The 11,442-nt window shown below is 39.1% G+C and overlaps 3 protein-coding genes across 4 annotated transcripts; 1 reads left to right on the plus strand and 2 right to left on the minus strand.

The window, feature by feature from the left end:
* The first annotated feature begins 550 nt into the window (after positions 1-550).
* Positions 551-2,554, plus strand: LOC106088285 (seipin). Its single transcript, XM_013253720.2, has 4 exons — positions 551-650; positions 792-1,467; positions 1,538-1,977; positions 2,046-2,554. Exons 2-4 carry the CDS (start codon positions 1,184-1,186, stop codon positions 2,408-2,410), a joined length of 1,089 nt encoding a protein of 362 aa, XP_013109174.1. The 5' UTR covers positions 551-650; positions 792-1,183; the 3' UTR covers positions 2,411-2,554.
* Positions 2,555-3,472: 918 nt separating this feature from the next.
* On the minus strand, positions 3,473-5,067 carry LOC106088305 (alcohol dehydrogenase class-3). Its single transcript, XM_013253755.2, has 4 exons — positions 4,923-5,067; positions 4,360-4,824; positions 4,215-4,301; positions 3,473-4,159 (listed from the first exon to the last, which is right to left on the minus strand). Exons 1-4 carry the CDS (start codon positions 4,938-4,940, stop codon positions 3,593-3,595), a joined length of 1,137 nt encoding a protein of 378 aa, XP_013109209.1. The 5' UTR covers positions 4,941-5,067; the 3' UTR covers positions 3,473-3,592.
* A 1,442-nt stretch (positions 5,068-6,509) lies between these two features.
* On the minus strand, positions 6,510-11,137 carry LOC106088302 (SWI/SNF complex subunit SMARCC2). Of its 2 annotated transcripts, XM_013253748.2 has the most exons (7): positions 10,907-11,137; positions 10,642-10,767; positions 9,644-10,562; positions 8,245-9,579; positions 7,948-8,064; positions 7,209-7,871; positions 6,510-7,148 (listed from the first exon to the last, which is right to left on the minus strand). In XM_013253748.2, the coding sequence occupies exons 1-7, from the start codon at positions 11,021-11,023 to the stop codon at positions 6,925-6,927; spliced, it is 3,501 nt and encodes a 1,166-aa protein (XP_013109202.2). In that variant the 5' UTR covers positions 11,024-11,137; the 3' UTR covers positions 6,510-6,924. The 2 variants fall into 2 exon arrangements, with proteins under 2 accessions (XP_013109202.2, XP_013109203.2); XM_013253749.2 differs by lacking the exon at positions 7,948-8,064.
* Between the last annotated feature and the right edge of the window lie 305 nt (positions 11,138-11,442).

Here is an 11,442-nt window from a genome sequence, read left to right on the forward strand (position 1 = left end):
AGTAGAGCATTCCCTCATTACTTATAAAAAAATTATCTTAAAAGTCAAGGCGGAATCAAAAATGTGGTCTCATGCGAACAGCTGACCAGGCTAGAGAGTATTAAGACGTCAGAGTTTTATTTGCATTCTCTTTGTTGTTATCTTCTCTCTCGCATATTCTATGCTCATGTACGAACACAAATTTCTTTGTGTGTGTTGGCTAAACTTCGATCTGTTTGATGACAAGGTGGTGGATTGCACCATATGATTTGTGGTTGTTGTACAAAATAGACCACCTTTAATTGTTTCGCAATTCTTAAAAGTATTATTGAGATTTTTGTAGTGTTTCGAAAAAGTAACCATGAAAATATGTGTTTTCAAGTGTGAAAAAACGAATATAGTACCAACCTTTAATTGTTCTAATTTATAATATACACGTTTATAACCATAACCACGGTTGTATCGCTGATTTCATTGATGTTGGGCAAGTGATCCAACCTTAATTCAAACATGCTCTTAATTGTACCATTCCTTATACGTTTTTTATATGGAATTTGACAGATTTCGCATAAAAAGAGGAACTGAATATCAATCCTGAGTGGTTGAGCCATGTGCATCTCTCACGTTCACTTTTATAAAATGTTACTGGGAATATTTTACCGAGAAATAGGGTAAGCGAATCTTTTTTATTATATAAACTTTTTTATTATATTTATGAAAATAAGGCAGATAACATCCTTATTTTCATATCCACTTAAATACCATTGTTGTTTATACCAAGTTTATGAGACGTTCCACCTTAATATGCACAGTTAGTCATTGGTTTGCAATATCAGAGAAAATAAAGATAAACACTGATAGTGCAATGAAAAGGTTTGGGATCAAGGTTCAAGCCTTTTACACATCTGGTCATCGCTCAACACAAGTCGGGACTTGTCTTTCCAATGTTCAACACAAAATAATGCTGCTACAAGTCATAATTGCTACCTTTATCACAAGAAAGCATCACAACTCACTTTATGCGATTATATAGAAGGCAAAAGCAATTTAATCGTGTTCACTGATAAGGCTAAAACCAACATTCACTGCGATTGAAATAATAAGACGGCTGTCCCGCCAACACCCAATGCAGTTAGCATTTCTGGATGAGTGAGTGAGTGACCTGTCCTATCCGGCCGGTGATTTAATTGTTGGCGAGTTCAAAATGAACCTTCTTCTGCGCTTTGTGGTATTTTGTTGTGATCCTTTGGGTCTTTGGAGACGATGGCTTATACGCCCCGTGCTTAATACGGGCAAGCAGGTCTATGATCGTTTCAAAGAGAAAGCTGATAAAAAGGTGGACTCAGCTCGAGAATTGGTGTTGCGTATTGGATTGGTGGCCTTTGTCGTTGCGCTGATAATATGGGCAGCTGTCTTTATGTACGCCACGTTCTACTATGTCTATATGCCGGCTATTTCACATACTAGACCAGTGCACATGCAATTCAAGTTGGTATTTTTGGTAACACTCAAGCTGTGATGATATCAATTGATTTTTTTTTATTTTATTGTTATACAGAACTTGCCTTGATACTAGTGCCCCTTGTACCTTTCCCCATGCTCATGTGTCATTGACGAAAAAACAGCAGTTGCTAATGGTGGGCCAGGCTTATCGTGTCATTGTACAAATCGATATGCCGGAGTCACCTCAAAATTTAGATCTTGGTATGTTTATGGTGTGTGGAGAAATGCGTGATATTGAGTCCATGTTGAGGGGACACTCTTGCCGTTCGGCCATGATGCGATATCGTTCACCTCTAATACGCACCTTAACCACATGGGCCCTAAGTCCCCTCTATGTGGTGGGGTTAAAGGAGGAATTTCAAAGGGTTTCTGTAGAGATATTTTCGCAATATTTGGAACAGAAGCATCATCCCATCACCGATGTCTATATAGAACTACAATCTCAAAAGATACAATTTTACACGGTCTCGTTGCATATAGTGGCCGATTTTACTGGTAAGTTTCAAATTTTAATTTTTTCAACTTCATTTTGTTTTTCATGTACAATTTTGTTTTTTGCCTAGGTCTACGCTATATAATGCACAACTGGCCCTTGATGTCGGCCATGATAGCCATTAGCACAAATCTTTTCTTTATTTTGGTGGTATTTTTACTTAGCTGGTATCATTGGTCCAATGCCACTTGGATAATTAATTTACAAAAGAAATATGATCGTTTCACCCAGAAGGTGCAGCAGTCCACCGGTCTAGCTGCACTGCGAACACGTAAATATTCAGGGCCAGGTCTACAGGATGATGAGGAATTGAGCTTTCTCAACGATGATAAGTCGAAAGATGATTCCGAAGAAATTGATGATATTGGTGGCGGTAAGCAACAACTGCAACTTCGCCAAAGAAAACGAACTGAAGAAAAAGCTTCAAATTTGTAAAATGCTTAATTTTTTGAGAACAAAACTATGAAGTGGCCATTTTTGTGTATATATTTTTTTAATAGATTATAAGCTAGCAAGTAAAGAGCACAATTTTTATTGTATTCAAAATACGAAATGAAATATAGCGAATTTATTATGCAATACTTATTTTTGTATGGGCCGTGTATCAAATGACTTTCACTGTGTGGTGTTCATTGCTGTCACAAGAAGCTTAGCTGCAAGCTACTGTGCGCATCCATAGGTTGCGGATAGTGGAAAGCTCCATGCGAAGTAGCTGTAGCGGCAGTCGCGGACAATCAGCGGTATCGAGCGGAAGGTCTTAGTGAGAGGTCGGGCGGCACCGATTCTTGCACAAATACTGAGTGCCTATAATACTCGATATGACAAGGCGGGTTATTGGCGGCTTTAAGTAACCAATGGCTACCCTGTTCCCGCGGCGATCGGTCCTTTGGACCGGAACGGGCTTGCTCACCTACAGGAGCATGACGAGGATCGCTACCTCCACATGAAAATGTGGTTACAACAACAACCGTAAGGTGCAAGCGGGAACGAGGGAAAATCAGAAACAAAGGCTCAAGAAAAAAACAAGTGGTACAAGAAGGTAACAAGGTGGACCGGGCTGAAAATTTTAACCTGTGATTGTACCGTCCAGCCAGCCAATTAAGGCATCTACTGAACTCCAGAATGACAAGAAGACGAAGTGTCTGGAGGGAATCCAGGCAATGAAGGTGTTTACCAGTCATTCTGGATCTTCTTGCAACTACGTGTGTCAGGGTCACAATAGGTGCTCTACCGTCTCCAACTGCATATAGTCATAGCACACTCTCTAGAAGTCTGTCTATCCCTGCGTCCATTACGACGCTAAAGACTCAACATTGACCAGCCAGAACTCCATCAATAGTACGAAGTTATGCTTCCTCAGCCACAGGTTTATAAAAAAACAGACCAACTTATCTTGGAACGTGTTCATCATCCGCTTATAGTTAAATAATTTAATGAACAATTAGACTGCGTTGTCACAACACAACAGATGAGGCATTAATGGCTAACATTTGCAAGTTAGTGTTTTATAACTTTTTATTGTATAAAATTGTACGCTTCCATGGAAAATCATACAAATGTATTTATGGGCATATATTTTGTTTCTTAGATGAGGCATCTACATTCCTGGGAGAAAAATTAAAAATTAACAACGCTACGCAAACTTTTACCTTCATGCATTAGATCAAAAGCATCGTTAATTTTTTCCAAACCCATTGTATGAGTAACAAATTCATCGATTAACAACTCCTTGCGCATATATTCATCCACTAGCTTGGGAACATCGGTACCGCTCTTCCAACCACCAAAAGCTGTGCCTTTCCAGGTGCGTCCCACTACCAATTGGAAGGGCCTAGTGGAGATTTCTTGGCCTGCTGCAGCCACACCTATAATAACAGAAGTTCCCCAACCCTTGTGGGTAGATTCTAAAGCTGCACGCATAGTATTGACGTTTCCAATGCACTCGAAGGTGTAGTCAAAACCACCATCCATTAAGTCGATAAGATAGTTTTGAATGGGGCCTTTGCTTTCGACATCTTTGGGATTAACGAAATCGGTGACGCCAAACTTTTTGGCCAATTCAAATTTGGAGGAATTAATGTCTATGCCATAAATCTTAGAGGCACCGGCTTTTTTGCAACCCAAAGCGGTGGCCAGTCCCACAGCACCTAAGCCCCAAATAGCACAAGTGCTGCCGGGTGTGACCTGTAGCACAAATATATTTTTATATAAATTTAACTAAACATCTATTGCTTAGTACCTTAGCTGTGTTGAGAGCAGCTCCATAGCCAGTGGGAATGCCGCAGCCTAGTAAACAAACCTTATCCAAGGGGGCATTCTCATCGACCTATAATGAAGAAAATTAGCCATAAAAAATCAAGATGGTAAGTAAGTTGGTTGTTAACCTTAGCCAGGGATATATCAGCTACTACTGTATATTCCGAAAATGTCGATGTTCCCATGAAATGGTATAACATTTTACCCTTACAACTGAAACGTGAAGTACCATCAGGCATCAAACCTTGACCTTGGGTAACACGTATCTTCTGGCACAGATTTGTCTTTCCCGATTTACAAAATTTGCACTCATCACATTGGGGAATGTATGTGGGTATGACATGATCTCCGGGCTTAAATTTCGTAACACCTTCGCCCACACTTTCAACAACGCCAGCGCCCTCATGACCTAGTATCACAGGAAATACTCCCTCTGGGTCGAAACCTCCGAGTGTATAGGCATCGGTGTGGCAAACTCCAGTGGCAGTGATCTTAACACGTACTTCATGAGCTTTGGGTGGAGCCACTTCGATTTCTTCAATTGCCAAAGGTTTTTTGGCTTCCCAAGCCACAGCTGCTTTGCATTTAATAACCTAGACATTTAAAAACACATAGTTACATACAAAGCAATTGTGTTGATACGAAAGCTAACATGGAGATAATCAAATAATTTGCTAATTTGCCAACTAACCTGTCCGGCAGTTGCCATTTTTTGTGCGATAGGTAATCTGTGTGCCGATGCCGAGAAAAGAAAGAAAACCGCAATAGTTGCTCTTATCGAGGAAAAAGCGACGATGACTTTGATCCCGCTTCCCGGTCCAAAACATGTGTTTTTGTTTGTGCTTGCCAGATGGTTCGTTTAAAACATGCATAAAAAAATAATCGGGAATTTAATATTTGGGGAAAAAAGCTTTCCGCAAAAAAAACTTGTAAAATTTGACAAAATTTTCTATACAAGTAAAACTGTAACAAAATTTTCTATGGAAATAAAATTTTGACAAAACCAAGATCTATAGAAATAAATTTTGGAAAATTTACTATAAAAATAAAATTTTGGCAATACGCGTAAAGAAAAAAATATTGAAAGAAAAAAAAATTCCATATAAAAAAATAAAATTAGCTGTACTTTTCTCAATGCATGTGTTTTTATGTAATGGCAGATTGTCTACACAATTACACTACTCCCATGGTATAAACATGATTCTGTTCATCTAATATGGCCGATGGGTAATTCTAACCAAATTACAAAACCCGTCCCCTAGTGATTGGTGTGTGTTGCGTTCGATCTCTGGCTTTCCTTTTTCATTTGCAAAAAAATCTGCGATCATTGAGCTCGCCTCGAAAAAGAAACAAACTAATTTTTTGCTGCAGCTGAACTTTAAAAATACTAATATTGAATGAAACTGACAAAAATTTCCAAGTTTATACTAAATTTTACTTCGTGGTTTTGTCTTCTGTAGTCGAGTTGCAATCCACAGTCGAACCATAAATGTAATAGTAACTCAAAGTTTTTTTAAGATATTTACCATTTGTTTGTGTAAATGGTACACAGAGTCTACCGAAATATTCGATAAAAATAAAAGAAAAAATATAAATTATTTGTCTTAATGGACCTATGGCCGAAACTGTACAACAAAAGTGCAGAATTTTAAAAAAAGGTCAACAATATCCAAACTTAATAAAATTTCGACAAAATTTTCTGCAGAAATAAAAATTTGACAAAATTTTCTATAAAAATAAAATTATTACAAAACTTTCTATAGATATAAGTTCATAACAAAATCTGCTCTCGTTTTAAAATTTTGTCAATTTTTTTCTATAGAAATAAAATTTTTGACACAAAGCTTTCTAAGAAAAAATTGTAGACAAAATTAAAAAAAAAATATATATATATAAACAAAATTTGTCGAAATTTATCTATGGAAAATATGTAGAGATAAAATTTGACAATGTTTTCTGCAGAAAAAGAATATATAGAAATAAAATTTTCTATTAAAATGTATACACATTATACATACACATTTTCTATCGAAAAATTTTGACACAACTTTTTTTTTTGGGAAAATTTCTGAAAAAAACTTTAAAGGGAAACATTTCGAAAAACTTTTCTGTAAAAAAAAAATTTACAACATTTTTACAAATGTTAAAAAAATATTTTTTCATACTGGAGTTAAAAAATCTTACATTTGATGGCAGTTTCCAACTCTTCCTTTATTGTCACCTTTTTTCTTTTTGTTTCATTTTACTTCTGAATTCTGAAATTAAAGATGTAAAAAAATAATTTTTAATTTTTTTTACTTACGTACAAGTAGCCGAATATGTTTATTTAAAAAGAATCTTACGAAAATGCTGTACGATATATGTGAATGTATCAGCGATAATGATTTCTTCCTATAATTGTCTCGTGATCGTGATAAATATAAATGTATGTATGTATTATTTTTCACCAAAGTCTAAATTGTTTGAACTTTGCTCAATCGCTGTCTGACACAGCTTATAATTCGTATTATGATAGAGTGGGAGGAAACATTTAGGAAAAGCATCATGAAAAAAAAGAAATTGAAAAAAAAACATTTTTTACAAATCTGAAAAGGAAAATCTAGGTCTTCTAAAAATTAAATACTAAAAATCTTATGGTAGGGTTTGGAGGTGCTAATAGAGAATATTGAAAATATCTGAGATTGGAGATATATTTAAGCAGGCGGTACTCCTCCTGCAGGTCCTGGCCCCACTGTTGCTGGGGGAATGTTTGCTGTGGCCGCAGGAGGACCTCCAGCTACGTTTGGAGGTATAGGTGCACCACTTGATGGATTCGTGGCAGCAAGAGTTTGGCCCGGGGCTGATGTGGCACTCGCGGCTTCCGAAACACCGGTTGCAGGGGGTACTGACGAGGGTGGAACGGTTGCCGGTGTTGTGTCTGGTAAATATAGAAATTTTGCTTGTGAAAAGTGTATGTAAAATGAATAAGGTAATTTACCCATGGGTGTAGTTGTAGGAGCAACAACTGGGGCTGATGTAGCGGCAGCGGTTGTTGCACTTGTCCCAACCGCACTTGGTGGAGCTGCGGCCGATTGTGCTCCAGTTAGGTTAGCAGCAGAACCAGCAGTCGCAGGGGTTCCGGGCAAGCTTGGAGTAACAGCACTAGATGCATTACCACCTGTCGCTGTTGTACCTGCGGTTGATGCCGCCGCTGCATTTGGTGGCGCAGTGCCACCTTGCCACTGTTGTTCCTGTTGCAGACGATGGTGTGCCTGTTGCCTAGCTCTAAATTCTGCAGCTTTCAATTGCTCCAGATGAAATTGTTGGCGCTCCGTGATTAACTGTTGTCGTTGGTATTCCAAACCCTCTCGTTCACGTTCCATAGTAGTTTCCAGTTCCTCAAAATGCCGCAATTTAATTTCGAGTTTCTTCATTTGGGTCTCCACCAAAAGCGCCACAAGAGACTTTATTTTGCGTTCTTCTAAAGCTGCCAAATGTTTGGCCTTGACGGCTGCCGAGGCCAGAGCAGCAGCTGCTGCTGTTTGAACGTTTGTTTCGTTAAAAACTTGTTTTGTTGTATCCAACTCTTTGGAGGCAGAGCTGTCGCCGGAGCCACGCTCCGCCGAAGGATCTTCAGGTTTAACATCGGCACCAGAGCCATCTATGTGATGTAAAAAAGAAAATAAAACGCTTTAGCATTCTCTCAATATCACAGTCATATAAAATTTGTATATTACTATCTTCTTTTTTATCGCTTTCATTCTCAGTTTTGTCTTTTTCTTTTTCATTTTCACTATCATCTTTTTTATCTTTGTCTTTACTAGTATCCTCAGTGGACTTGGTGGGATCTTTTTCTGCATGCAGGAGTAAAAAAATAGCGGCAATGGGGGATATGCAACAAAACATAAACAAAAGTATAATAAAAAAACCAAAAGAAAAGCGATTAGGGGTTGGCCAAACGGAAAAGGAAAGAAATCATTAATAATTAAATTATGACAAATTATAGATCTAGCAAAATATGGCATGGGACGTACCATCTTTCTTGGAAACATCTTTCATTTCTTCATCGCTAGAAGCAGCTGGGGCCGTTGCTTGCACAGCTCCAGGTGCGGTGGCCGTATTTGGATCCTCCTCTTCTTTATCTGTTCCCGTGCCTGCAATTCCACTATTCGCCAATCCATATGATGGATCAAACTTGCCGCCAGCTGAAGCCTTCTCTACATTTTTCATATGATTATCCATTATTGTAGCCGGAACCTCATCCTTTATTGCAGCAAATTCTTCCATAGCTGCTTTAGCTGCTGCTGCAGCCACCCGTGGGTCAACGACAGAGGCTAAGAATGCCACAGTAGACATAATTGGATTGCCTGATTTACTAAAGGGTATGGGTTGGCATCCGAGAGGACCCAAAAATCCTCCATCATCCTCCAAATACGGATCTTCAATGGGCAAGCGCAGAAAATGTAATATACATTCATCCTGTGTGCGGGTACCCACGTGTTCGCAAACCTTGTTCCAATCATCTTTGTGCAATTCCAAACCTTCGAGTAGCAAAAGAGTCTCTTGATCTGTCCATTCGCGTGACAAACTAGCTGCGGTACGATTTTTCATGGCAGCCGGTTTCTTGGCATACTGATCCAACTTCAGACCAAATTGACCTGAACCAGTTGAGGATCCATTCTCAATGGGCTCTGTTTTTATACCAACAGGCGGGGCCTTGTCCAAGGATTCTTCTTTTATTTCCTTGCTTACTGCTCCGCCGGATGGTTTTTTATCCAAATCCAAGAGGGTTTTGGCAGCCGATGGTTGTGGAGTTTTTTGAGGATTCAAAGACTGTATACCCGAGGGTGTGTCCGAAAGTATGTGGAAATGCGACGTAGGGGGAGGACCCATTGGTGTGGGGCGTAATTCTGCATCGATTTGATAATTAATCAAACCCCATTGCTCAAGAAACGCATGCACTCGCATAATAGCACAAACATCACCTGCCAAATTGCGACGGCAGGCAGTGCTGGTTAAATACTCTGTGGGGTTCAGACGATAGGTATCAATCATAAAATTTCTGTACGCCATATATATTTCAGGGGTTTTGGATTTGTTTTTCGAGTTGAAGAACTCGGGCATTGCACGTTTTTCGATGACATGTATAGAGTTGTAGTCAAACCATGCCGAATATGAAGGTACAATAATGTGATGGGTTTGCTCGGTGACATTGTCTTCCATGTCTTCTTTGGCAGAAGATGAAAACTCCTGTGTATTGCTGTTGTCACTTGTTTTGCCAGTTTGGGAATTTTCACCATCGCAGGCAGACATAGCCTGGGTACCACTTCCACCAGTCATTTCATCGTCCAAGTCGGTCAATGTACCGCCTTTAGAAAAAAAGGAATCAAAACACATTATCACACTCAATCTAATAACACATTTTTTTCTTACCTTTTATTGGAATCATGTCATTATCCCCTCTTGATTTATTTCCCGGCGCCGGACTGGCTGTGGACTGCAAAGATGATGTCTTAATCACCTCCTGTAGATTTGTTTCGGCTGGAGGATCATCCATGTCTCGTGTTAAATCTTCGTCCTCCTCGTCATTTCGTGATTTCTTATGCAACACAGCAGGTGAACGTTTTCTTTTTCCCGACTTTGATGAAGAGCCAGGAGAAGGGGAACGTCTGCGCTTTTGTTTGGCTGCAGCCGGTGTAGCACTAGCCGATTTCTTCTTCTCGTCCACTCCACCCGACATTATATCATCGATGGACAGACGCAGCTTGTGAGTTTTCTTTTTACCCATTTCATCAACTTCATAGTCCTCTTCGGCCATCCACTCATTGTATTGCTCCAAATCGTTAATCCATGATGCCGACACCCGCCATCGTTCAGCTGGCGATTCGGGATTCTCGAGCACGCTATCCGGTAGTTCTAAGGTATTTGGTGTCCATGTATCATAGGACTCGGGAAAATAGTACCAATGCATCATAACATGGTTGCCGCGTTTAAATATGGGGCGGGCATATTCGTCCGGATGTGGATCTACTTCAGGATATATTATATGAGTAGCTTCTTCTTCATCCGAGACAATTTCCACACGGCGAGTTGCCAAAATCTCCCTTAAACGTGTCGCCAACTGCTTATCGACTTCGGGGCGTATGTAGATGAAGGGGGTACGATAGAGTTCTGCCTCTACCAAAGCCTGTTCTATGTCAATCAGCAGTTGAATATTAGGATCCTTTCGTGTTGGATTCTTACCCACAGAAAAATCAAATTTCTTTCCCCTTTGTTCGGCACGAAAACGAAACATGGTGGAAAATATAACGCAGAGGCCACCATTGGGCTTGAAATCCAAAAAGAAACGCATCTGCAAGAAAGAAAATTCATGGATAAATATAATATTCAAAATTATTCTCGCTGCACACAAAACAAAACGCACTACTTACCGGTATACGAGTCGCTGGAGGTTCCGGCGAATTTTTGCCCAACTTTGCTTCCACATACTGCAAGAACTGCACCAGCAACTGCGACAATGATTCTTTGGTGATTGGCTCATTACTACCAGCTAAATACTAAAGAAATAAAATTATTTTTAGTTTGGCAAACTTATCTTCAGATTCGTAATAGCGCCATTTTTCAATGCCTATCCAATCACATCCTCTTTGTGTGGCGAATTCACTATTTTTTGTTTTTGTTGTCGGCTATACTTACTTTTTTACAATTTTTCTGCAGCCACTGTCTTATCGTTTCAAAGCCCTGTAGCGACTCGGCTGAATTGAAAAAGTCTATATTAGGACTTCCGTCCTTCTTGGGACCCAAAGTACACATATTTTCCTATTGAATACAATCTATTTTCTACACAAATTAACAAATTAATTCTTCACACACAAAATTACTTTTCTGTACCAGAAACGACGCACGGATAGAGAGCTGCCACATTACAGAGAATGTGTAAAGTAATCGATTGTAGTGAACTCGGTACTTGGTTGTCAATGCGAAAAAGAGAAATAAGAAAAAGACAAGCAAAAGAAAAAAACTGTAGATGTCGCTTTTTTGTTCGTCATTTATGTTTTATATATGAAAGCATTGTATTTATTTTTGGATCATGTTTTGGCAAGTTATTCTTTGTAGAATACATTTATTATAATTTACGTAAATATCGACCGATATTCACTAACATGTGTTCCCATTTTCTTCGTCACCAATTTTTCTAATGCTTTTTGACAGACATACGGGCGAAAAGTACA

This window comes from Stomoxys calcitrans, chromosome 2 (genome assembly GCF_963082655.1).
Source record: "Stomoxys calcitrans chromosome 2, idStoCalc2.1, whole genome shotgun sequence".
Taxonomy (NCBI): Eukaryota; Metazoa; Arthropoda; class Insecta; order Diptera; family Muscidae; genus Stomoxys; species Stomoxys calcitrans.